This window comes from Balaenoptera borealis (assembly GCF_965194805.1).
Source record: "Balaenoptera borealis genome assembly, chromosome: 6".
NCBI classification, from domain to species: domain Eukaryota; kingdom Metazoa; phylum Chordata; class Mammalia; order Artiodactyla; family Balaenopteridae; genus Balaenoptera; species Balaenoptera borealis.
The window spans coordinates 3484976-3511844 of record NC_138863.1 but is presented as its reverse complement, the minus strand read 5'-3'; the positions used below and the strand labels follow the sequence as shown (position 1 = coordinate 3511844).

The window sequence follows — 26869 nt, the reverse complement described above, 5'->3', positions numbered from 1 at the left end:
AGAATAATCCAGAATGAAAAGTAGCTTAAGAAAGAGGAGTCTTTTCATGGTGGGGAGGCGAGAGAATACATGGTCTCAGCCTGGCTCGCCCCTGAACTTGGAAGCCTGGTAAGCACTTTGTGCAGCTCATGAAATCCTGTCTCCGCACCGTCTGGTGGGCAAGGCCAAATATGTCTGCGCAGACTTCTGATGTCATTCATTGTGAGACTTGAGTCCCCCGGCACCAGGCGAGGAGTGGACCATGGGCTAGTGACCTTTGAGACGTATTAGACGAGGGGGCCCTCCAGACCTCCCTCTAAAGGGAGCGTGACCAAAGGAAGACAGCACAGACACAACTGCAGGGTGTCCTGATTACATCCGTCTAAGGCTTAGGATTCCTGTACTCCCACCTCATATGATCTCTGGCCAGGTTGCAAGTGAAGAAGGGTAACTTTCAAAGAAACAGTGGAGTCTTCAGTGTTCAGACCCGCTACCAGGAAGGTGCAGGCAAACTTACCCTTCGGCCTCTGATGCCTTTGGGTCCCAGTGCTCCGTCTGTCCCCGGCTCACCAGGATTGCCCTGGGAAGAGAGCCAGGAAGCAGCACATTAAGCTCAGAGAGGCAGGTCTAGCTGAGGGTCCCTGGGGGCCTCTGGACCACACTTCCCAGAGCGGCCAAATGGCTAATTTTGATGGATTTTCCACCAAGTTACCGGCACAGCTGTGGCATTTGCAGACTCAGTCTAAGCTTACTGAACTTGGCCTTAGAACTTACATTAATGATAACATCATACAGATTATACTGGCATCTTAAGGTTTATAAAGTATTTTATTGCAGTGCCACTTCATTTAATTCTCACGAGCACCATGACAAGGGCACATTGTCATCTCCATGTGACTGATGAGGGAGTGTCTTGGAGAGGGTGGGCCTTTCCCAAGGTCACTTGATTAGTAAGTGTCTGACTGAAGACTAGACCCAAGATATGGCGACCTTCAGTCCGTGGTCACATCAGACTCACCCTAAAACAATGCTGCTGTTTACCCCCTAGGGGAATATTTACCTTTGGTCCTGGGTATCCGGGGAATCCTCTTTCTCCCTATAAAAAATAAATGACTCAGTGTTTGGTCCCAACTTAAAGTCATCTAACATAAATTACTTTCTAGCAGAAAAAATATATCCGTAGCGTCACCAAGAGAAAAAATTCACTACATTACAATTCAATTTTGAGAGATAATTCTTTAAAAATACAGCATGTCAGATGTTCAAGAATCCTCAACAGACACATACTTTTTTGCCTCTGCGTCCTTCACTGCCAACTCCATCTCGTCCGTCATCTCCCTAAGAGTGGAAAGACAGCGTTACTGCAGGTGCCCCTGTCAGGCACACCATGACCTTCTTTTTCTAAAGCCCTGAGCAGTGGGTCTTTGCATCCCTGGAATGTTCCCAGATCAAGGTACAGCTCAAGGAAGAGTCCCTAGTCCTATCCCACCTTACAGTGCAAACAAGACCGTGTCTGTACTAAAGAACTACTACGAGCTATTGGTAGAGATGCTGTTTGGATGTAGAATCAAAGACGCATGGAACCAGGGAATCGTAGAGTTGATAGGACTCTTGAAGGCCACCGTGGTCTATGCATATATGAGTCTTTGATTCTACTTCAAAGCAAGAATGCAGGACTCAGTCTTACACCCTCCTGAGTCTTCTGTGCTCAGCCCTTACTCCCCTCTCCCTGGTGCCCCTTCCCTTCCTTCCAGGTCATGCCTCTAGACTGCCTTCCTTCCCCAAACCCACTTCCCCGTACTTGGAGATCTGTCCCTACCACTCTCTCCTGGGGGCTTTCCGAACTGGACACTGTTGATTATTTCAAAAGAATCAAAAGAATTTTCATGAAATATACATTAATATCTCTAAATCATGCACAGAACATGCTCCTTAGTTAATTTACAGTTTTAAACAGCTAAAGAGCTGTGGCCCCAAATTTATTGAAACAGAATCAGGAAGAGATTTCATTCAATGGTTTGAGTAGATTTTAAAGTCTGATTTTTTTTCCCCTCTGCTTCTGAGACAGTAATAGCAATGGATTTTTAAATTTCAGTTAGCTGTAGAGAAATTACAAACACAAGAAAAGTATTTTCAAGCTTTGGGATTGTGAATCAGATCAACCTGGTCCACTTATGTAGTTTTTAGGTGTAATGACTCATTTTACAGAAAAATTCCCAATGTACTGGAGATTTCCTTTTCCTGGATAGAAACGTATGTTACAACATTATTGCAAGAGAGCAGTTAGGGTATTTTTAAATAACTTTTTTAAAATGAATTCTCAAAGTTAGAATTTCCGTTGCTGGGATGTCTCATTCAAAACAAACCGTTTCAATCTGAATTGAGATCTTATCAAAGCCCATTCCATTTTAAACCAAGGACATTTATTTCTTTGCAGAAAAACTCCATCTAGTTGAGCTCCAAAAGCATTTGCAAGACCTGAAATGAAGGTGGTTCAAGGGTCAGTAAACCACCACATTCACTTCTCAGAAAGAAATCAAGAAAAAATGTCTCTATTCACTCCCCCTCCAGTGAAATAAAAATTATTTTGAAACTTATAAGCAGCAGGTTTCACTATGTTCAATCACATCCCCAGTAACATAAGAAGCAGCTATCAAGCTGTCTCTTTGTGGAACCAACCCAAATTGCAATGACAAAGGCCAGCCCAGCACAGGCCACATCTCCCTGCTTCCTGAGCACCTCAGCGGAGTCAGCGGCAGCCTGGGCCCCGTGCACGTGTTGATCTTACCGTCTCCCCACGAGGGCCCCGGTTCCCGATGCTTCCCTTGGGTCCTGGATCTCCGGGCTCGCCCTAGACATAAGAAACAGGGCTGAGACACCTGTGGGTCTGGGACAATTTAAAATGCGATTCCAAGCCCTGCCCTTGTTCTGGGTGACATCATCGGTAGGGTTGCCACAAGCTGCTCACTTCACCTTTTAGATGTTGATGTTAATGATTTTTTAAATTGCAACGTCCACGTGTGGACTCCTGGAAGAGAATCCAGGAAGGCTTGTGTTTGTTCTTTTCATCATCATGGCACGGGGATGTGCCGACGGGGAGGAGAGAGAGACGGGAAAGAGGAAGGCGTGGAGTCAGCAGTGAAAGCCAGTGGCCCCACGAGGGGCGGAGAGGCAAGGCTGGAGTCACATGAACACACGGCTTTCCCCGAGAAAATGCTGCTTCTCAGACCGGTTATGACGAATAGTCGCTGTTCTCAAGGCTCATAGAAAGGCAGCCTGCACGGAGCAAGCTGCTGTTATCCAAAGCAGCCGGGCTCTGGGACCCTTGGATTAGCTGCACGTGGCCAGCGGGGCTGCTGTGTACAGCGTCAATATCCGGAGAATATTCAGCGCAATACGGAAGTGGTCCTAGTGCCGCTCGTGTGCTCCAAGGGCCCTGAGGATGCTGAACTGTCCTCACAAGCCTGGGCGCGAAAAGATACGGCAGTTCAGCAGCGGCTGGCAGTGCTGGTTATGAGAACGCAGGCCAACCCACTGCACACAGCCCGTGCGTGCCCTCAAGGTGGGGACACTCATCCCACTGGCCCAGCCACTGTCAACAGGGGACGCCTGGTGGAAAAGACCAGAGGGGAGGAGAAGGGATGTGCAAACCAAGCAGCTGGACAGACTGACAAACGAGGGAGCGGTGACATGGTGTCTGGCCAGGCCCCGGCCTGGGGAAACACAAGCTCCAGACAAACCTTTCTTCCCAGGGGCCCGGTTCTGCCACGTTCTCCAGGAGCACCTGCAGTCCCCCCGCTTCCCTGGAGCACGAGGAGAGGAGAGAGTCAGTGAAACATTCGCCCTCCAAGCCAAAGTGTCCGAAGCCCACCTCCCGCAAGCCCCACCCCACCCCCTGCTGCCCCCGTGTGGAGGTCAGATCCTGCAGCTCTCTGCCACTCTCAGCGCTGGAGACCCCAGTGCAAACGTGCATGGAGATGGCTTGTGCAAACCTAAAATATGAGTGTGACCAGTTTTCACAGGTGTGCACACATCTCAGTAATTAACATTCACCTCCTAAGTTACCGACTAGGGGACAAACACCCGGATGTATATGGCTTTACCTCCTCTCCCTTTCCACACCTCCACAACGAGCACCTGACTTTACAGGTGTGGCAACCTATACACACTTTCTCATCGAGTGAGTGAATAAGTCAACAAAGGAACATAGCTCTTAAAATGCAGTGCAGCCTACAGAGCCCAGAAATGACCCTGACAGATGCGGCAAATCCAGATGGTGGCAGCTGTTTGTACTGTTAACTATTTGAAGAGCTTCAACTCACCCCTGCACCATCTTAAATTCTTGACTAATCAGAGCTTAAATAAATATTTAAAACAAAATAGGTATTTATCAGATTTCAAACTTGGGAAGGACTTTCCAAGCAAATAGGGGCTCTCACAAAGTTCCTCCTTCCCCTGTAAAACATTTTTGTGCATTTATGTAGCCTCAGGCCAGTTCATTGCCAGTTTATTAGTCATTACTAATTTCTGTAACAAGTTATAAGATGGCTCCCTGTCCCTGGCAGACCCAAGGGACACCAGAGTATGGGCACCCGGTCCTAGCTCAGCTACACCATGTTTCTGCTCATCATCGATAACAGCCAAGATAGATGTTGATGTTTGCAGTGACAGCGAGTTTAAGGAACATCTTCCATGCCGAACTTGAGGATGGGGAACTCCTTACACAAATACCAAACCACAGGGGCAATTTCCAGGGGCCAAATATGAAATAATACAGAGTAATCTGAGAATATTGGTCGATTCATCTGATTTCCTGCAGACCCACCCTAAGACTTCTGCAATGAGGCCCCTCCTTCCTTTGCTCACCTCCCAGGTGGCCTATGTTTGGAAGGGGCAGCATTGGGACTTAGCCCCTGGAGCATCAAGAAAAACGCCCTCTAACTTCCTCAGGGTGAACGAGCCAGTTGCTCTGAGGACTGAGGTTGGCCCCAGGTCTGTGCTGCCAAAGAGTCGGGCTGAGGGGTCTGTCTCCTGTTCCACCCTTCACGAAACATGGAACTCTCAGCCTGCTGGCGCAACATGCTATCCATTTAGCTAAAGAGAGGGGTGGGATCAAGACAGACTTACCCGAGGTCCAGGAATGCCTTGTTCACCGATCAGGCCTGGAGGACCGGTGAGACCAGGAGGACCCTGAAAAAGTCAAATGCCAACGTAAGTGCTGTGTGGAGGTGACACAGCATGACCGCCATAATATCCACACAACGGAATATTATTCCACCATGGAAAGGAACAAAACACTGACACCGGCTACAGCATAGATACACCTCAGAAACATGGTGCCAAGTGAAAAAGCCAGACACAAAACCTATTAAATGATTCCATTCATATGAAAGGTCCAGAATATGCAAATCCACAAAGACAGAAAGGAAATTAGTTGGTTGTCAGGAGCTGGGGGGAGGGGGCATGACTGCTTAATGGGTACAGGGTCTCCTTTGGGGGACGATGAAAATGTTTTGAAACTAGATAGAGATGATAGTCGTGCAACGTTGGGGATGTACTAAACGCCACCTTAAAAGATTAATTTTGTGTTCAATTTTGTAAAAGCAATGGTCACCTCAATTTTTAAAAAATGGTAGGGCATCTGGGAACATGTCACAAGGCACGCAACCACACTGGGGGTACTGACCTGTGCACCTCTGGTCCCCTGCTCTCCCACAGAGCCCTGCTGGCCGGGACCGCCCTTGTTGCCCTTTGAAACAAGAGAAGATGCAGGGAAGGGTCAGCCCTCTGTTCTACAGTCACATCTGCACAAGGGTGCAGGGAGACAGTCACAGCTGTACCAGGGGTCAGAAGTGAGAGCACCATAATTCCAGGGAGAGACATTCAATACTTGGAGCCACTTTTCACTCTTGGGATCGATTCTCACTCTTCCGTCACCTTTTCCTCAAGATGACTTCATGACATGAAGCTATCTTGGACCCAAACCTGTCTTGCACAGGTGAGAGGACAGAGCCACCAAGACACGTGATTTGCTGATGACCAGGTAAGTGGGCATGTCACGGGCAAGAGGTCCCCAGGACGCTGCCTCCCCAGTCATCTCCCTTCCCTTCTCCCCTCCCCACTCACTTTCATTTTGATAATCGTTTCCACCGCCATCATCGTTTTTGCAAGTCTTATAGAAGAGGCTAAATTTAAGGAGATGGTAGAAAAGATGGGAGCTACAAGTTTTGATGGCGAAGGAGAGAGTAATTTTTAATTTGTGGGTGGGGTGGGGACCATCTCCCGAGAGCACACAGTGACTGACATTGTGATGACAGCAAAGAGATGATGACTTTGAGGCTTACCTTAGCTCCTGCTGGTCCCCTTCGGCCAAAGCCTCCCTGAGGAAGAAATCACACAAACGGTGAAAGGGAGGCGGGGAGGCTGGGGGAGGCCAGGCTCCCTGGGACTTAACCCGCACCGTCACGACACCCGCTGGGCCCCAGACACTGTGCCTACCCAGCCCAGAGGAAACTCTCATGAAGGGACACCTTTTCTCCTGCCCTCCCCTCGGCAAAGTTTTTCTTCCACGCTGCCCTTGTCAGTCATCCACGTGGAAGTTTTGAGGATGACTTCAGACCTGCCAACCAAAATAAGGACCCCTCGGGCTGCACGGCCCCAGACAGTTCCAAGTAAGGAATGTGAAACAGGAATGTCGATCTGTCTATTTTTCTTCCATTTTCCTAACTGGAGGGAGAGGTAAGACGTTAATTATAATGGAAGGGAGTCCCAGACTCTCCACACTGTCCCGGCCAAATATAACACACACTCGGTTAAGTAAAGTATTCAGCGTGGGCGTACGTGAACCTAAAAGCCCGGCTGTACTTGGTTTGGGCTCATGACTTGGCAACGTCTTCCCCGATGCTCCAGAAGTGAACCTTAGTTCAAATAAACGTGGGCTCGCTCTTAAGTAATCCATTAGTTCCCACCTCAAGATGGCTTCCTCTTCAGTGGAAAGGTTTGGGGTGGGAATCCATCCTGGATATATCTTTGCAAGGTTAGGGGTTGAATTCTGGAGCCTGTGACACACCAGCCTGTTACAGGCTTGGCCTATCTTCTGCATCCACCCAAGAACCACCTTCTCTGCTCCCAGGGAACAAGCCCCATGATCTTCTGGGGCCACCATTCACTGAATCATGCCCTGATTCACTATAATGGCAGCTTCTTTCATGGAAGACCTTGGCCTCCTTCCAGGGGTGACACATGGACAAGAGGGGGAGGGGCGTGGCCAGGCCAGTCTCCACAGAGTAGCAAGCTGCCGGCCCCTTCCAAAGGGGACCTCACAGAGTATGACCAGAGGCCACCTGTGCTCAGGCCACATGAGGAGTGAGGTAGCCCAGGGGAAGGATGCCCTTCTTCTGGGCGTGAGCCTGGCTTAGTGATGCCCTAAGGGAAGACAGCCCTAACTTGACCGCACTGATTTCAAACCCAAATTGATACCCTGTGCATAGAATTAACACGAACTGTATGCTTGACTGTATTTTAAGTCTCTTCATGGAAACAAGCTTTGGCTCTACTCACGAACTAAGTTGTTCAGCACATTATAACAATGGAGTGTTTTCCTCATGTTTTTTTTTTCATTGTAGAAATCAACAGCATTATTCAAAAATAATACTCAAAACTTTTAAGATAGCATTTTCAAAATTTAAGTTTTCTTCTGAGTTTTAAAAGCAAGGTTATGCCCATAGTGTATCATTTGCCGAGGGGCGAGAGTCGTTTCTTTTAAAAGCCCTTGTCAGCGCACACCCTCTGATCGTCCACTACGGATCCCTAACCATGTGACTGCCACGGGGGAAAGGGCTGAGGGGGCCCCGATCTGGCCCCCATCCCCAGCCAGATGCTGAGCAGAGACACCTGTCTCAGGCACCCACCAGCGCCCTGAACTAGCTCTGAACTAGCCCTGAGAATTTTCAGACGTCCAGACACATCTTCTCCCAGCTAGGAGGTCTGAGCTCTGTGTAACCCTGGGCCCTGGAAGCATTCAAACAGCTTCCCAAAGATCATTCATCTCCCTTTGGCTTCAGCAATTCTTCAACAAGACTCAAAGACGAGGCACGCACTGAGCGGTCTACAGCAGGCATTTCTGAAACGTCTTGAAAAAGCAATTGCGAGATGCAATTCACTAGAAAATTGACTCTGGTTTCACTGCTGGAGTTACAGCAGTACAAGAAAAACAACTATCACACAAAACAAATATACACCTCATCAGCCTCCCCGCCCTTTATCCCCTCACTCCCTCTGTATTTGTGTTTCTGTTTAGATTTTTTAAAACATTCAGTGGGATAAAGCCCGGCCAAATATTTGAAAGCAGCAAAGATACTACTTTTAAAAGTGTCTATTCAGTATGTTCTGGAAGGGGAGGGAAGCAGGCTGGGGGAGCCCAGAGTGAATGATAAGAATGAAAGGTCTGCAGAAGCAGCAACACGTGGGGGACAAGGGTTTCCGAAATCACCTTAAATTCCCTAAATAAAAAGTTGCTGAGCAGCTCTGCCCCAAACAGTGTCTAGCAGAGTTAAGTAAATATCACCACAGAGCCCCCGCAAACCCCAAGAGGTACTCACGCTTTTCCCAGGTTCTCCAGGCCCTCCAGACACCCCATCTGCCCCAGGGAGACCCTGTCATGGGAAAGAAAATTAACGTAAGATTCTCGTCTGCAAAGAAGAACTTGTAACTCAAATATCGCACAAGACGCTGGGGAAAAGGAATGGATACACACAGGGCCAGTCGCACACTCTGGGGGTGCCTTAGACCCAGGTGCACTCTGCCCCCCACAAGGCTTAGGCTTGATGAGCACTTTCTGGAAATATCTATGGGGCACAACTCTGCCGAGAGGAAGCCCCTCTTGGGAGGGACCGTTTCTGTCCCTCTTGGAGACCCCTTTGCGAGCGTGCACACTGGCTTCCCGGGGCTTGCTGCTCCCAACCTCAGCCTTGTACATCCACAGCCTTAAAGATCACGTCGTGGCCTCCGGGGCTCGCAGTGAACCAGCTTGAGTTTAGTTTCTCGGGCTCTCGGCACAGGGGGAGTCTAGGTACACAGAGTGCTGTACCATGGGGCCGATGTCTCCGGTTTCTCCTTTGGGTCCTCTCTGCTGGCTGTCCTGTCCTGAGTTACCCTGAAAAGAGAACAGGTCCGGGAATAAGCCACGTGTGCAGGGAAAGCCGCTGCTGCTGGATCAGTGACCAGGAAAATATTAGTGATGGTTTGAATGCCAGTCACTTTGGCCACATCCGATCCAGATAACGCCCATCCCACCCTGACAGAGCCTGCCGTGGGGTCAGCAATCACTCTGAGCCCCAAACAGGGGGGAGCTGGCTCTTGCTCCCCCAGGAGGATGGTAGCCAGGCTGACTCTTGCCTTGTCCTGGTCTGGACCAGAAGAGACTGTCCCAGCGATGGTCACTTGTTGACAGGTTTTATAGACCCATAAAGCAAGAAAAGCTGCAAACTCTTCCCTTTTCCTAAAGCGAACTTAAAGTGTCCTGAGACCACATTTTAGGGAAACTTCTCGGGTCTTCACGTAAGAGGCTTTGCAAAGACTTATCTTTGCAGCGAGAGAGCAAAGACATCTCCAGCCACCCCAAAATTCTAAGAAAAGGGCTAACCACATATTTTGCCAACATGTTTTAAAGCAATTTCAAGAGTAAAATTCTTCCTTTCAACCCACTTCTCCCCACAAACCCCTTCCCCGGACTCAAGTCTCAAATCGGTGACAAGGATTTCCCCTTACCGGGTCACCTCTGATCCCAACATCTCCTCTTTCTCCTTTGCCTCCTTTGGGTCCTTTGTCACCCTAAATAAAAACCACAAGCAGAGACTGAGAATTAGATGAGTTTCACATATTTATCTCACCCTCAAAATTGTGTTCTTCCAATCACAAATCTTAAAAAGAACAGTGTTTCAGCATTTACCATTTACTTATTTGCCATGAAGGTAAAATTATTTCCAGATACTTCAGGCAACCCACAAGTATTTATTGGGGACCCACTCTGTGCCAGGCACTGGGGATTTATTTCAACAAAACACACTCAGTCCTTGCCCAATGGGACATACTCTCCAAACAAGAAAATATAATGTAAATATGTCACAGCTGACAAGGGACATAGGAGATGCCAAGGATGCACCCCAGGAGGTCAGGGAAGGCTGCCTGGAGGAAGCGGCCTTAACATACACAAGTAAAAGAAATAATCCCTAAGTGAAATGTTCATAGTTTTTCCATGACAGTAACACTGCAGAAATATACTTACCCTTCTTCCTGGATTCCCTTTCTCTCCAGAAATACCAGGCAATCCTTTGTCTCCCTGCCAAAGACAATGATAAAGTGTCATTCCTGGCACAACTTCTACCACAGACTGAGGTGTTAGTCACTGGAATCTTCAGGACCAAAAGCAATTTGCACTTAGAGTGGAAAATCACTTACATCTTCACCGTCAAGACCATCCAGACCAATTTCTCCTAGTTCACCCTGTGAGGGGACAAGACACACAGGTGAGTGTAAAATACGGCAAAACACTGGGAAAGTTTTAAATATAAAAAGAAGAGCAAGCTTAAGTACCTTCTCTCCTGGGAATCCACGAGAGCCCTAAAAGGGAAGGGAAAGAGGAAACATTAGCCCCTCCCCGTCCCCAACTTAAAAATCAGTGTCTGGGGCTTCCCTCTGGCTCACTGGTTAAGAATCCACCTGCCAATGCAGGGGACACGGGTTCGATCCCTGGTCCAGGAAGATCCCATGTGCCGCAGAGCAACTAAGCCCGTGCACCACAACTACTGAGCCTGAGCTCTAGAGCTTGCGAGCCACAACTACTGAGCCCGTGTGCCGCAACTACTGAAGCAAGAGCGCCTAGAGCCCGTACTCTGCAACAAGAGAAGCCACCACAGTGAGAAGCCCGCGCACCACATCGAAGAGCAGCCCCACAAACCACAACAAGAGAAAAGCCCGCGCACAGCAGCAAAAACCCAACGCAGCCAAAAATAAAATCAATAAAATAAATTTATATTAAAAAAAAGTCAGTGTCTGAAAATTCACTCACTGTTAGAGATTCGTCTGTTTGGCTAGCTCTCTCTCTATCACGAGGGGATCATAAAACTAACTGGCCTGGACCTGAGCACTTGGGGAGTGTTGGCTCTCCGGGCAGGAGGGCTGGGCCCTGAAGGCCAGGGACAGGGGCTCCAAGGAGGCCCCTTTATAACATTGCAGTGGCCTGTCTCTCAAACTGCAGCAAACTGAGGAGAAAGTTCATCAGCCCTTGACTCCAAGTATTTCACACACAGAACCTTCCAGCACATGAGTCCTTTCCCTCTGTCTCCGCCCCCCTCCACTTCCCTCACTCCTCCCAGGTCCAGGGGCTGAAGCTGCCGGGCACTGGCCTTCTCTCTGCCCTGGCCCACATTCTGTCTGTCCTCATCAGTGTGTCCTGACTGCTTCACATTGCCATACGAAACTGTTTCTCCAACCTCAGGCTCCCTTCCCGGCAAGGTGTGCGCTCCTGAACCCGCCAGACCCTGGGCTGCCTCTGTGCGCGCCACTGGCTGCCAGCGCTGAGCAGAGAAGCCGGGGCAGGCATCTTGCTTCCCCAGGAGGCACTGGAGAAAGTGTCCCCCTTCTGCACGCGCCACCGACCGCCCTCTCCCCGCTGGGGCCTGGTGCCATGGTCCCCTCCCCACACATGGGGGCCACCGCACTGTACCTTTATGCCTCTCTGCCCGGGGCAGCCCTGGAAACCTTGCGTGCCGTTCACACCAGGTGGGCCGCGCTCACCCTGTCAGGAGAAACAGAGGCATTTTGCAAGTTGGAGCTTCTTGTCACGTGTCTCCACTGAGTAGGGAGCCCTGTGAAAGGCGTGCGTTAGGAAGCGGTCCACTGGCTGGCGGGCTGATGTGCCAGGCGGGGCCTCCAGCATCCCCGCCCGCGGCCCCCCGCAGGCCGACCTCTGCACAGGGCCTTGAACCTGCAGTTCCCTCCCCTGGAGGGGGTGGGGTCTGGGAGTGTCTGTAGCACAGAGGGCACTTCCTGGTGGGCGGAGGATAAGCAGGCCTCAGGGTACTGGGTCTGGGTGGAGGCTGGGCCCCGTGGAGAACCCTCAGGCTGGCTCTCCTCCATATGGTCCTGGGCTCCCAGCTCTCCAGTGGGGTCCGGGCCCAGCCCTGACACCCAGCACTGCCGGACGGGACTTTGGTGGCTTCAACTCCTCCCGCTGGGGCCCTCTCTCCCCATCCCAGTGCTGGCCATGGTCCTGGGCTCCCAGCTCTTCTATGGGGTCCAGGCTCAGCCCTGACACCCGTCACTGCCAGATGGGACCTTGGGGGCTTCAACTCCTCCTGCTGGGGCCCTCTCTCCCCATCCCAGGGCTGCCCATGGTCCTGGGCTCCCAGCTCTTCTATGGGGTCCAGGCTCAGCCCTGACACCCGGCACTGCCAGATAGGACCTTGGGGGCTTCAACTCCTCCCCCTGGGGCCCTCTCTCCCCATCCCAGGGCTGGGCCTTGTTCTAGTGTCTCAAAAGTTCTCAAACCACTTCTGGGCAGGATTCTGCTTCCCGAAGGCCCTGCTTCAGGCTCTACCCACCCCCAAATGGACCCTTTGGTGACTGATAACCCATTCCAGCAACCGCCCTCTGGGAGGCTCCCCTCAAAGGGCGTCACCGCTAAACTCCTGACTGGGTTTCCCCTGCACCCCCGGCTCCAGTGGCCTCTCGTCTCTGCCTGGATGTCTGAATTTGGTAGACGCTGGGTTTGCCATCCTCAGTGGCCCTCTGTCTCAGAAGCCATTTAGTCCCTCCCTCTGAGATGGAACACGTAAGAAGCTGCACTTCCTACCCACATTTGTCATCCTCAGACTAGTTTCCGTAGTGTAGAAATCTGAGTCAAGTTGTTACAAAAGTTAGAATGTAATTTTTTTCTGGTGGAAAAGACTGGAAACAGAACAGATGAAGAACCCCACAATTCAATCCCAACATGTAAAGAACAAGGAGGGAACAAAGATTTAAGGAATAAAACAACTTTTACTTACAGGTCCACCCTCATCACCAGGATAACCTCGGTAGCCATCTTCTCCAGGAATACCCTAGAACAAAGTAAATCGTTTCCTTGGTTAAATGCTGTGGCTTTCTCTGTTTCCTACTTAAGCATCTCTTCACCCCCCCTGCATTTGGTAGAGCGGTGCTTTCGGTGTCCCTGGAACATGACAGTTTCCTACTCATTGTTTCAGTGCAATTGTTCTATCAGGATCTTTAAGGCTCTTGATCTACCAAGAAATCCTGTGCATTTCCTATAACTTAGAGGCAAATGTGAAGAATCCCTGCTGGCCGTCCTAGAGAGGCTGCCAGTCAATGATGCCACTGGTCTTAACATAATTTTATAAAATGAAGAACCAACGCATAAAAGAACCCAGTGGAAAGGGAGGAGGGAGCAGACACAGGGACAGGGTCTGCCCCTCAGATCTGTCCTACAGCACAGCTAGTTCCTTCTCCTCCCTTTTCCATCTCCCCACCATCATAGCAGAGAAATTCCCCAGCCAAAGTAATGACAGCTCTGAAATCTAGTCTCAGGTGTAAGAAAAGGGTAAAACCACCATACCTTTGGCCCAATGCTGCCAATGGGCCCTCGGTCTCCTCTTTGTCCAGAACATTTGCAGGGAACCCCACAGCAGGCTTTCTCAGCAATGTTGTCCTACCAAGACAAAAAACGAAGCTTAGATCTCAATAAATACCTAGAAAAAAGGCATAAATGTGCCGTCTGAGGACTGTGGCATCCACAGCAAGAGATAAAGTCACCTCCTACGGCACTCTCTTGAAGGCTTAGCCATTGGTGGGTAGTAGGGTGTCACAAATGGACTCTGAAGAGCCACCAAAGATAATGCGTCTTATTCACAATGTCACCTCTGGCTGGGCCTTATTTCTAGAAGTTTCCAACATAGATATTCAAGCTTCAGATATTAAGTATAGCTTACATATTTTTAAGCTTCAGAAGGCAAAACCTGACAAACCATTGCAGATGGCCAGGATGGAAGGTGGTTTCAGAGCAGAGACCATATGCCCTTCCCCAGAACCCTGGTCAGAGTCACGGAACACGGCGCCAGCCTGGAGGAGGCCTGGGAGCAGCTGTGGGGCGGGATCCCTGCCTCTGAGCCACAAGCACCACACCGCCCGTCACCAATGACTCCAGCGCCCATCAGACACCCTGGACATTCCCTCCCATCCCAGCCCCTGGCCTTATACGGGAAAGCGCACACCCAAAGTACATTTCCACCCACTAAACTCATGACGGTCAATGCCTTTTCTTGCTGTGAATTTCCTAGAGTTTTCACTTTCTCCCATGTCCTAGGTTTGTCAATTAACTCAACTTCCTTACACTCAATAAAAAAATCCGAATTGCAGCCCTGGGAAGAAGGTCGGAGGGCAGGAAGGAGTCAGCTTGTCCCATAGGGCACCGCTGCCTCCGCCAAAGAACCTCTGAGTTGAACACTCAGCCCCCTCATGTCCCCAAAGCCCCCAGCCTCACCCCCAAACCCAGGCATTAACCCCACCTGCTGAGAGGCTGAACCCAAGAGGATTAGGAAGCCTCATGGGGTGCCCTCATTTGCTCCAAAGGAAACTAGAAGAGAAGGCAATGGAAGCCCATTTCCACCCAGAAATAGTCTTTCGTTTCCTGCATATTCTTGTTTTCCCTGTTTCCTGTTTACAGAGGGAAGGGTCAATCTCAATGTTATGGCTTCTCAACAGTCTTATAAATGAAAAGAAGTCTCATTAAAGGGAGCAGAGGAAACTCTAAGGCGACAGCTACCTCGACACCCATGCCCGGGTGGCCGTCTTTCCAGTTCTCACATAGCTCTGTTTCCATGACTCATGTTATGGCAACAAAGTAGGTCCCAAGTAAATTACATGAATTAAATTGCCCACCCAGTGGTCTCTCCTCCATTTGCCTGGTGATAGCAGACTGCGTTATCCTGAGATGCCCAATATTGCGCTATCTAAACCAGTTTGTGTGTAGATACATAAAACACTCACAAGTTGCTCTGCTAGTTCATAGTCTAGGTCCAGCAAGTTCAGTCTCAGGGGCCGGTTGTACATGAATCCTCGCCCAAACTCCAGTTGCATCAGCTGCTCCAAGTTGGCGACACGTTCAAGGCCCACCAAGATCAGAGCTCGGACGCCTGGGGGCACAGGTACACTTAAGAAGCCTCACCTACGCATTCAAGAGCCACAGCACTTTTCCTCCTGACTCTCTTTTATTTTTTAAAGAAAACTTCAGTATAAAATTTGGCCTTTAACTGCTTAATCACACTAATTAGCTGCTCCGAAGAGTTGGAATACTGGAACTCTGCACTCCTCTGAGCAATTGTTTCTGATCTGTCAGTAAGTAAATGGATTAATGTAACTCTAGGAAACGACACCATGAAGTTTATTCATACATAAATTCTCAAGCTCTGGTCTTACGTAACACAGGTATCCTGTAGGAAGAATTGAAATCCCACATCTCCAAAATCAGATGATAGCAGGTCTCATCTCCATTGCTCTGGAAAAGCAAGCTAATAAATAGAACATTCCTATGATAAATTATGCTTCAACAAATTCTTCTTAAACCTCTAGTGTTGGCATCCACTTTTTTGATAGCCAGTGCTACCAAATTCCAAAGCAGTTGAACAGTCAAATAGTACATCTGATAACAGGTATCCTTGCAAACCAGTCACCTTAAATTTCCAAATTTTATGTGAAAGTGTATCTTTTCTTAACATTGGAGTATTTTTGAGCTGTGATAACAGCAAACGGAAAATACAGCAAGATTTTTTGCTATAAAATTAATTCCTAGTTTATATAATACAGCCCAATGAATCAAAACTTCACGTTCTTTTACAAAAGCATCATGCTTTCTAGATGTTCTACCACAGGAATGAGCCTGAGACCCCATGGGGTCTGTGCCAGGACTTGGTAATAGAGCTGTCTGTGTAAGTATGGGATCCTTGCTGCCCCATCCTGTAGCCCCAGGCAGGCGACAGAGGACCAAAATGCTGGGATGAGGTATCCTCCAAGAGAAGCCGCTCTCCCAGAGGGTCCCTTAGTGGAGTCGTTTCTCTCCAGCCCAGCAGTGCGCCTGCCTCCCCCAGGTTTACTTCTCCCATAGAAAGCCCCAGAACCCACCTTCTTGTCGGAGTTCCTCTGACGCTCTTTGTAAATCAGCCAGATCTCCATCCACCCCATCAGTAAAATGAATGACCACCTGAAGATAAAAGATACATCAAGCGCCAGCCAAAAGTAAAAGAAACATCACAGACCCTTGAGAGAAGGATTAGCCAGTCCACAGCCTCCACCTTACAGCAGAGGAAACTGGGGGCCAAGGTTGAGAAACAATCACCCCATGTTCACAGTTCCTTGATACTGTGCAATAAATGAGGTATAAAATAAATGGGTATAGGGTAGGACTTGATTTATTAAAAAGCACAATCAACAATGGAAATAAAAAGTTTATCTCATTCTCTTATTTAGGGGATGTAGTTTCTAGAAATCATGCATATGTGTATGCGTGTGCATGCGTGCGTGTGTGTTTGTGTGCCCGTGCTATAGGCTCCAAAATTCATATTTTGAAGTCCTAACCCTCAGTGCCTCAGAGTGTGACCATGTTTGGCAAAAGGACTTTTAAAGAGGCAATTAAGTTAACTGAGGTCATTAGAGTGGGTCCTCATCCAATACGACTGGTGTCCTTCTAAGATGAGGCGATTAGGACACAGACACACACAGAAGGAAAACCACATGCAGACAGAAGAAGACACCATTTCCAAGCCAAGTTGAGAGACCTCCAAAAAAACAACCCTGACACCGCTCTGATCTCAGACTTCCAGCCTCCAGGACTGTGAGAGAATAAATTCCTGTTGTTTAAGCCACCCAACCTGTGGAACTTTGTTATGGCAGCCCTAGCAAACTGATTGTGTGTGTGTGTGTGTGTGTGTGTGTGTATGAACCAATACAGAGAAAGAGAGAGAGAAAAGTAAATACAAATAGAGAACATAATGCATTTAATGGGCAGGACTATGATTAAACATGAATTACCCACAAATTCAATGCATTCAAGCTTAATTACTGATTTCCAAGATTTTTTTTAGAGCTTTAGTAAAACTAGAAGAAGATATCCCATTTCAGCCCAGTTGATAATAAAGGACTCTTACATATAGGCACCACCAACCCCATCAAACATGAAGAGCATCTATAGGAGAACAGTTTGGGGAGGGGGCTTCCAGGCATCAAGGTTTGCCCCTGCCCAGTAAAACCCAGAGATGGCACAGGAAGCGGAAACGAGGCAGCCGTCCTCACCTTCACACTGTCTGGCGAGGCCTGCCGGAACTTGTTCTGGTAGAGCTTCAGCGTGTCCGCAGTGAGGACGTAGGGGTGCTCGGTGCGCATGTTCTGGAACTTCTCAAACAGCTCTGGCTGGTACTCAGCGAAGTCAAAGGCCTCCACGGGGCCTGAGGGCGTGTTGGCCACCACGGACACCCGCACCGTGGGCAGCTGGCTGCCGCTGCAGCTGATTCTTTGCATCTGGCTGATTCTATTCAGGATGGTGTCCATCTTGGACTCAAAGCCCCTCTGAGCCACAAATACATTCTGATCTCTTGAACCATCAAAGCCCAGAATCACATCCAGGTTACAGACTGTAAAGGGAAAAGCAGGCCATGAGCTCAAAGTCGAGCTGCCGAGATGTGTTCAACCTACAGGCACAGCTCGGGACGTGGACCAGGACACCACACTCAAGTGCAAAATGGGACCTTCTGTGTATGAGCGCTGAGAAGCAATTACATCTGCCTCTCTCACTGGGAAAACTCATGCTGACTCTTAGGAGCCAAAATTGTTGGCCATTCAGTATGTTTGCTTTGCTGATATTCATCAACTTCGGCATGGTATACAGTCAGTGTCTATCTAAATGCATCCCGAGTTTGTGCTTTAGACTAAACACACTTGAGAACGCAAACACTCTGATCTCAAATAATTGATCTAATAAACCTACAAACAGAAACAGGCATCAATCAGTCTGAATTATTTAGGGGATTAAAGAGTAGGGGGTGGGGAGTAAATGTGGTAAGAGCAAGAAAAGAGAGACATCCACTCCTATCCTGGAACCACATCCGATCACAGTGGTAGGTGACAACCAGGACCCAACCCACGTGGATGTCAGTCAATGCCTGACACACCAGATGCTATAGGAGCCCAGAGGCCAGCGCTGGGGATCTGGGTAACCAGGTAACTCACCAACATCGACAGGACATGGTTGAAAATATGCACCTAAAGGGCATTACCTTTGGAAACATCAGGCACACCAGGACATAAGGTTTCATGCATCGCGTCATGCAGAGTTTCCAAAACCTGCTCGCTCAATTCCGACAGCTCCTGGACGTTCCCCACTCGGAACGCCGTGGCACTGTTGGACGCGACCTTCCCAACCTCCTCTGAGTCGATGTTCCTCACGCCCACCGCGAACACTTTGACGCCTCTCTGGGTGAGTGCCAGGCTCGCGTCCTGGGCATCCTCCACCGACCTTCCTCCGGTGATCACAAAGGCGATCTGCGGGACTCTCTGATCCAGGCGGCTGCCTGCCTCTGGCACGAAGTGATTCAGCCGCAGGTGCTCCAGGCCCACCTTGGTGTTTGCGTGCCTCCCCCCTTTGTAGACCACCTTGTTGATGGCATCGATAATCTGCTCCTTGGTGGAAAAGTCCTTCAGGAAGAATTCGTCAGTGGGGTCAGAGTTGTACTGGACCAGCCCCACTTGGATGGAATCTCCCCCTTCATAAACCGTGTCCACAATTTCAGACACGAAACGGAGCACTTCCTGGAAACTGTCCCTCCGGAAATTGATGGAACCATCCAACAGGAACACGATGTCTGCTTTCTTTTTCTCTAAAGATGATTACAATGAAAAAAAAAAGGAGAAATTTGGTTTTTATATCCAGAACAAAAACACAAAATGTAAAATGATTAAAATAAGGCATTCCTGTAATTCATTCACAGTGGACACCTTGGGCTCTATTCCATGCCTCTAGAGTTCCTGAATTCACAGTCCTCAAAACATATTTAGGTGATAAATGATAAATCACCTAAACAAAAGGAAAGGAGATGTGAAAACTCAGCAGAACTGGGTCCCAGTTGTCCCGTGCAAAATGAGATTATGCCATGGATTCAACAGTCCGTGATATCAGGGGTTTTAGGAAATGCCACTACACACTTTCCTCCTGGTCAAAAATAAATGATAGTGTCTGGAAGGAGTTGGGGGAGGTGTGCTAGAGGCGGGGAAAGGGAGGGCTGGGAGAAACAGATTGGAAAATGGGAAGCAGACTCCCGTGCACCTTTGGAGGATCACCAGCCAGCATGCCGAGAGCTTTGTTGGAGCCTGTGAAACTCAATGACATTGGAGAAAATTCCCTAATTCCAATCAAGGGATCAAGACTGGAGCAGAGAGAAGGGGAATCCGGAGCAGTGTGAGATGTTCCACCACCAGCACAGAAGGAAGACGTGAAAGAGCTAAGTGGAGTGCAGATGCCCCATGGAAAACCAACCCTAATCATTTGCTCCAGATGTCTGAGGGGCTATCACCTGGGGTAGGAGCGAAGAAAGACGTGGGCTGGTGGAGGGACTCAGTTTGCTCTTGGCAGCCCCAAAGGTCAGACCCAGGAGCATGAGGTCAAAGCTACAGGCGGACAGCTCTAAATTCCCGGTGATACCAGTCCAAAGAAAGAGGGTTGACTGGACCATGACCCCACCTAGGAGAGAGGCTGACTTCCAGTCATGTTCGGAGAGGTGTGGATTGAACAACTTCAAAGATGCCATTTTATTCTGAGAGCCAATGAGTCTGTGGCTAACCCTCAATGCACTTTTATAGAACCTTTCAATGGGGCTATGATTAGCCTCATGGAAACGCATGGAAGAATCAATGACCATATGCTTTCTGAGATGCGTTTCCTTCTATTCCTCCTACAATTTCAACTGAATTATTTTTCCTGTATTTAGTTTCTAATCGTATGGCAGCCACAACCCTGAGAGAAGAAAACTATTAAAATGAATGCTAATTGCTCTTTTTCAATTAAAAAAAATAATTGGTGTCCCGCTCTGTAGTCATGGGTCCCACAGCTCATACCTGGCCGTGAGGGAGAGGGCGTGTCCACTCCCGGAGGTGCAGGGGTGACCTTGGAGGGTCCAAAGGAGTTCATGACCCTTTCTTCTATGTTGGGGAGCTCTCTGAACTCCCGAACCGTGAAGACTAGTCTGGAGTCATTGGTGATGGTCTGCAGCTCCATTCTGTCAATGTTTCGGTCTCCTATCCCTAAACTCACAATCCCCGAGGAGCTTATCACCTGGGAATACCTGGTAACATCGTCCTGGGATTTGCCACCCAGAAACAGAACCAGGTGTTGGGGCACCCCGTCTTCTATCCGGCTCCCGGCAGACTTGACAAAGAAATTCCTTGCCACGAATTCCAGAGCTTTGCCAGTGTTCAGCGGAGACCCCCCTTTGAACCTCAGGCGACGTATGGCATCCAGCACACTGGCCTGGGATTTATAGGTCTTCAGGTAAAACTCTGGGAAGACATCATTGCTGAACTGCACGACCCCAATTCTCACTTTATTAGGGCCAATGTTAAGTCTCCGCACGATCCTGCTAACAAAGTCCCGGATGTGTGCAATGCCGTCCGGCTTCACGCTCTCAGAGCTGTCGATTAGGAAGACGATGTCTGCAGCATCACTCTCCACGGCTGTGGATGAAAAGGAAAAAAGAAAACTCAGTACAAGACTGGCACTCATCTGGTTTCGTTTCTGAATTTTGCTCTATGTTGCACCATAACATCAATTAACATGAAAATTATAAGCCAATGTGCATGTGTTTATCTCTTGGGCTTTTTTTTAATCAATCATTACAAATTGGGCCTTTTGCATCAAAACAATTTCTGCTTCTTGAAATATTTTAAGTTCTCCAAAACTTTCTCTTTCTGAGTTTATTCGATTTTAATTTTGGCTTTGGGGTCTGGGTTACAACTCATTTCAAAAATATAAACAGCACTTAGAAACGAATCCTGGGTTACCATAATCTATGAATCATGAACTGTTACTACCAGAAGGGATTGAGATCACCAGGATCAACATCTTTGTTGTGCAAGAAAAGAGAGATAGCTGAGGACAAAGGCCCTCACTTCATCCAAGGCCACCACTTAGCTAGTGACAGCCCGGAGAATCCCAACTCGCTCCAGCAGACCACACCATCGTTCCTGGTGTTTGATTCATAGTATTTCTTTTTCTCACGTATCTCTAGCATTTATACAAAGTTTTTATTTTCACTATTATGCCCCTATTTTCTTTGCATGAATCCATTTTTAACTATAAAATTAATCAAAAGTCCTAGGAAAGATGAACAATGGCTTCCTATTAATTAGAATTCTAGGTACTTCTTGGATGCCATTTATTAAATAGCTCATATCTTGCCTCTCAACAAATTCAACATTTGCCTCATAAATCACTGGCTACTTATAGTGGAAACATAGCACAGCAAAAGCTGAGCAGGTCATGGAATTGAACCATTTATCTTGAGAAAGAGAAAAGCTGGCCAGGCACACACAGCCAGGACTTGGATTCTCCAGTGGCACATAAAAGATTTCACAGAACATCAGTATCAGAGACAGCCACGCCCTGATCATATCTGAACACTGACAAGAAGAAAACAAAAATCACCAGACACTCCTCATCCTGGATCATAGACGTGACCACTGCTTCTGTATCAATTTCAGCTTTAGCCGTGAGATTTGGTAAGATATCCAATCATAAAATTACTCCTTCTCGACAGCATTCGATCCGGGGCAAAGTCCCATTTCCTCAAGCCTTCCACAAAATCATCTATGATGAGTTCAAATCCTATCATAAGCCCTTCCTAACACCCTCTGGCTGAGATGCCCTGTGGTTCACCAGCGTGTGTGTCCTTCCTCCCTGCCACAAGCAATAGACCCAACTTGTTCAATCTCAGGTGTCCCGTTATTTAAATTTACCTGTGAGCACCATGGCCTTAGAGCCTGTCATTTTTTATATTTTTTTGAGAAGACACAACAAAGAACAAGAAACGCCCAGTCTTACCTGGAGGAGGGTAGCGCGTGCTGGCCAGGAGCTGCTGAACCTGCTCGGAGGTTAGGGTTGTGATGGGTGTCAGCAGTTTCTGCTCCAGGCTGGGCAGCTCCCGGAAGGTACTCACTGAGAACACGTATTCAGGGCTCAGGGAGATCTTCACCAACTGCTCCTGGTCTGCGCTCCTTGCGATTATAAGTGGCGCCACGCCAAACTGCTTGAGCTCTGCTGCCGATTCATCTACCTCATCATCAGACTTCCCGGAAGAAATGAGGACCAAGAACTGAGGGACACCCTCTTCAATCCGGCTCCCCAGAGGCCTCTTGAAGATATTCCTTGACACGTACTCCAGGGCGCCCCCAATGTTGATCTGCCTCCCGCCTTTGGGCCGCAGCCGCCTCACCGCGTTCTGCACCTCGTCCTTGCTGGAGTGGGCGTTCAGCAGGAACTCCACCTTGGGGTCCTCGCTGAACTGGATGACCGCCACCCGGGTCATGTCGAAGCCCACATCCAGGTAGTCAACCAGCCTCTCAATGAGGGTACGGATGTACTGAAACTCGGGGCTGGCGCTTTGGGACCCATCGATGAGAAAGACCACATCCCTCTTGCCGCCGACACCTGTGAATCAAACGTTATCATAGGGCTTCAGCTTCATGGACACCAAATTCTTAGTGTTAATGAACAGCCTCCCAATTTGTCTCAGAATTGCCACCTGACCGGTAAGGTATCCTAATTCAGACTATTTGAGTTAGAATACCAGTCCCAGGAGAGAGTCCTGGGCATTTCAGTGATTACAAGTCAGAGAGAAGAGGAGGAACCAGCAAAGGGTAAGGAAAAGTAAGTCAGCAGGAGGAAGAACCTAGACACACAGGAGCCAGGTCTAGACCGAGTGGGGATGGGGTTTCGGGAAGGAGGGGATCGAACCTGTGACAGATGACACTCATAGGTCAAGTGGGACAGTGCCCGACAACTGACTACTGGGATTTGCCAGATGGAGGGACCTTGACCAGAGCACTTTCTGTGGAGCAGGGAGAGCAAACAACAGGTTAGGGTGTGTTCAGAGAAGAATTGTAGACAGCAACACGTTATAAAGGAGCCTGGAGCACTCCTGCAGGGGGGAGCAGGGCATCCAGGGAGAGTTTTTATGAGAAAAGAAAAAGCATTGCGTTTGTATCATGAAAGGAATCACCCAGTACGTCAGAGAACTGATGATGCAGGAGAGAGAAGGAGAGTAGCAGGTGACACCCTTGAGTAGGGAAGCGGTGAGGCTGCCCAGGGAAGCAGGGACACTTCATCCAAGTAACGGGAGGGAAGCCGAGACATGGACACTGATGCTGGGACAGACTGAGTATGGCTTCTGGAAGTTCTTTTTCGATTTACTTATATTTTCTCAGTGAAATGGGAATCAAGATCACCAGCTCAGAGTAAGCTGAGGGAGGAGAAGTGTAGAAGAAGCAGGAGAAGGAGAAGGTAGAAAACAGTCATCTTGAAGAGTGGGAGAGCCGATGGACCAGGAGTCGTACTGTTGTAGAAACATAGGCTTGTGTATAAGTAAGCTGCACACACACGATGACAGCATTTCCAAAGTGCCTTCTTGGGAGTACCAATGCACCGTAAAAAAGATGGAGGGGATGAGAGGGGCAAGATGGCGGAAGAGTAAGACGCGGAGATCACCTTCCTTCCCACAGATACAGTAGAAATACATCTACACGTGGAACTGCTCCTACAGAACACCCACTGAACGCTGGCAGAAGATGTCAGACCTCCCAAAAGGCAAGAAACTCCCCACGTACTTGGGTAGGGCAAAAGAAAAAAGAAATAACAGAGACAAAAGAATAGGGATGGGACCCGCACCAGTGGGAGGGAGCCGTGAAGGAGGAAAGGTGTCCACACACTAGGAGCCCCTTCGCGGGCGGAGACTGTGGGTGGCAGAGGGGGAAGCTTCGGAGCCACGGAGGAGAGCGCAGCCACAGGGGTGCGGAGGGCAAAGCGGAGAGATTCCCGCACGGAGGAGCGGCGCCGACCAGCACTCACCAGCCCGAGAGGCTTGTCTGCTCCCCCACCGGGGCGGGCGGGGCTGGGCGCTGAGGCTCGGGCTGCGGTCGGATCGCAGGGAGAGGACTGGGGCTGGCGGCGTGAACACAGCCTGAATGGGCTAGTGCGCCACGGCTAGCCGGGAGGGAGTCCGGGAAAAGGTCTGCAGCCGCCGAAGAGGCAAGAGACCACTGTTTCGGGGTGCACGAGGAGAGGGGATTCAGAGCACCGCCTAAACGAGCTCCAGAGATGGGCGCGAGCCGCGGCCATCAGCACGGACCCCAGAGACGGGCAGGAGACGCTAAGGCTGCTGCTGCCGCCACCAAGAAGCCTGTGTGCGAGCACAGGTCACTCTCCACACCGCGCCTCCCGGGAGCCGGTGCAGCCCGCCACTGCCAGGGTCCCGTGATCTGGGGACAACTTCCCCGGGAGAACGCACGGCGCGCCTCGGGCTGCTACAACGTCACGACGCCTCTGACGCCGCAGGCTCGCCCCGCCTCCTCCGTACCGCTCCCTCCCCCCGGCCTGAGTGAGCCAGAGCCCCCGAAGCAGCTGCTCCTTTAACCCCGTCCTGTCTGAGCGAAGAACAGACGCCCTCAGACGACCTACACGCAGAGGCGGGTCCAAATCCAAAGCTGAACCCCGGGAGCTGTGCGAACAAAGAAGAGAAAGGGAAATCTCTCCCAGCAGCCTCAGGGGCAGCGGATTAAAGCTCCACAAACAACTTGATGTGCCTGCATCTGTTGAAAACCTGAATAGACAACGAATCATCCCAAATTCAAGAGGTGGACTTTGGGACCAGGATATATTAATTTTTCCCCTTTTTCTTTTTTTGTGAGTGTATATGTGTATGCTTCTTGGTGAGATTTTGTCTGTATAGCTTTGCTTTCACCATTAGTCCTAGGGTTAGGGCAGTCGGGTTTTTTTTTGTTTTTTTTTTTTACTTAAAAAAATTTTTTTTCCCTAATAAATGTTTTCTTAATAATTTTTTCCTTATTTTCTATTTTTAGAAATTAAAAAAATTTTTAATAAGTTTTTTCATATTTTTTATTTTAAAAAATTAAAATTTTTTTCTTAATAAATTTTTTTCTTAATAATTGTTTTTCTTATTTTTTATTATAAAAAATTAATAAATCTATTTTTAAAAATTAAAAAAAAATTTTTCTGAATACATTTACTCTTAATAATTTTTTTTCTTATTTTTTATTATAATAGCATTATTTTATTTTATTTTATCCTCTTTCTTTCTTTCTTTCTATTTTTTTCTCCCTTATATTCTGAGCTGTGTGGATGAAAGGCTCTTGGTGCTCCAGCCAGGCATCAGGGCTGTGCCTCTGAGGTGGGAGAGCCAACTTCAGGACACTGGTCCACAAGAGACCTCCCAGCTCCACATAATACCAAACGGCGAAAATCTCTCAGAGGTCTCCATCTCAACATCAAGACCCAGCTTCACTCAACGGCCAGCAAGCTACAGTGCTGGACACCCTATGCCAAACAACTAGCAAGACAGGAACACAGCCCCATCCATTAGCAGAGAGGCTGCCTAAAATCATAATAAGGCCACAGACACCCCAAAACACACCACCAGACGTGGACGTGCCCACCAGAAAGACAAGACCCAACCTCATCCACCAGAACACAGGCACTAGTCCCCTCCACCAGGAAGCCTACACAACCCACTGAACCAACCTTAGCCACTGGGGACAGATACCAAAAACAACGGGAACTACGAACCTGCAGCCTGTGAAAAGGAGACCCCAAACACAGTAAGATAAGCAAAATGAGAAGACAAAAAAACACACAGCAGGTGAAGGAGCAGGGTCAAAACACACCAGACCTAACAAATGAAGAGGAAATAGGCAGTCTACCTGAAAAAGAATTCAGAATAATGATAGTAAAGATGACCCAAAATCTTGGAAATAGAATAGACAAAATTCAAGAAACATTTAACAAGGATGTAGAAGAACTAAAGAGGAACCAAGCAACAATGAAAAACACAATAAATGAAATTAAAAATACTCTAGACGGGATCAATAGCAGAATAACTGAGGCAGAAGAACGGATAAGTGACCTGGAAAAAACTACTGCAGAGCAGAATAAAGAAAAAAGAATGAAAAGAATTGAGGACAGTCTCAGAGACCTCTGGGACAACATTAAACGCACCAACATTTGAATTATAGGGGTCCCAGAGGAAGAAGAGAAAAAGAAAGGGACTGAGAAAATATTTGAAGAGATTATAGTTGAAAACTTCCCTAATATGGGAAAGGAAATAGTTAATCAAGTCCTGGAAGCACAGAGAGTCCCAATCAGGATAAATCCAAGGAGAAACACGCCAAGACACATATTAATCAAACTATCAAAAATTAAATATAAAGAAAACATATTAAAAGCAGCAAGGGAAAAACAACAAATAACACACAAGGGAATCCCCATAAGGTTAACAGCTGATCTTTCAGCAGAAACTCTGCAAGCCAGAAGGGAGTGGCAGGATATACTTAAAGTCATGAAGGAGAAAAACCTACAACCAAGGTTACTCTACCCAGCAAGGATCTCATTCAGATTTGATGGAGAAATTAAAACCTTTACAGACTAGCAAAAGCTGAGAGAGTTCAACACCACCAAACCAGCTTTACAACAAATGCTAAAGGAACTTCTCTAGGCAAGAAACACAAGAGAAGGAAAACACCTACAATAACAAACCCAAAACATTTAAGAAAATGGGAATAGGAACAT

At 48.4% G+C, this 26869-nt stretch overlaps 1 protein-coding gene across 5 annotated transcripts in view; it reads right to left on the bottom strand.

The window, feature by feature from the left end:
• COL6A3 (collagen type VI alpha 3 chain) overlaps nt 1-26869 on the bottom strand; it is a 93410-nt gene that overhangs the window by 25641 nt on the left and 40900 nt on the right. For all 5 annotated transcript variants that reach the window (XM_082396670.1, XM_082396669.1, XM_082396672.1 and 2 more), the window contains 23 exons: nt 22115-22720; nt 20134-20748; nt 18300-18899; nt 17320-17657; nt 16153-16231; nt 15022-15167; nt 13592-13684; nt 13026-13079; nt 11705-11776; nt 10573-10599; nt 10438-10482; nt 10265-10318; nt 9748-9810; nt 9068-9133; nt 8580-8633; nt 6324-6359; nt 5666-5728; nt 5107-5169; nt 3720-3782; nt 2768-2830; nt 1267-1317; nt 1040-1075; nt 497-559 (listed from right to left, as the gene is read on the bottom strand). In XM_082396670.1, coding sequence (XP_082252796.1) covers nt 497-559; nt 1040-1075; nt 1267-1317; nt 2768-2830; nt 3720-3782; nt 5107-5169; nt 5666-5728; nt 6324-6359; nt 8580-8633; nt 9068-9133; nt 9748-9810; nt 10265-10318; nt 10438-10482; nt 10573-10599; nt 11705-11776; nt 13026-13079; nt 13592-13684; nt 15022-15167; nt 16153-16231; nt 17320-17657; nt 18300-18899; nt 20134-20748; nt 22115-22720 — 3350 coding nt within the window. The remainder of the gene's footprint in view (nt 1-496; nt 560-1039; nt 1076-1266; nt 1318-2767; nt 2831-3719; nt 3783-5106; nt 5170-5665; nt 5729-6323; nt 6360-8579; nt 8634-9067; nt 9134-9747; nt 9811-10264; nt 10319-10437; nt 10483-10572; nt 10600-11704; nt 11777-13025; nt 13080-13591; nt 13685-15021; nt 15168-16152; nt 16232-17319; nt 17658-18299; nt 18900-20133; nt 20749-22114; nt 22721-26869) is intronic.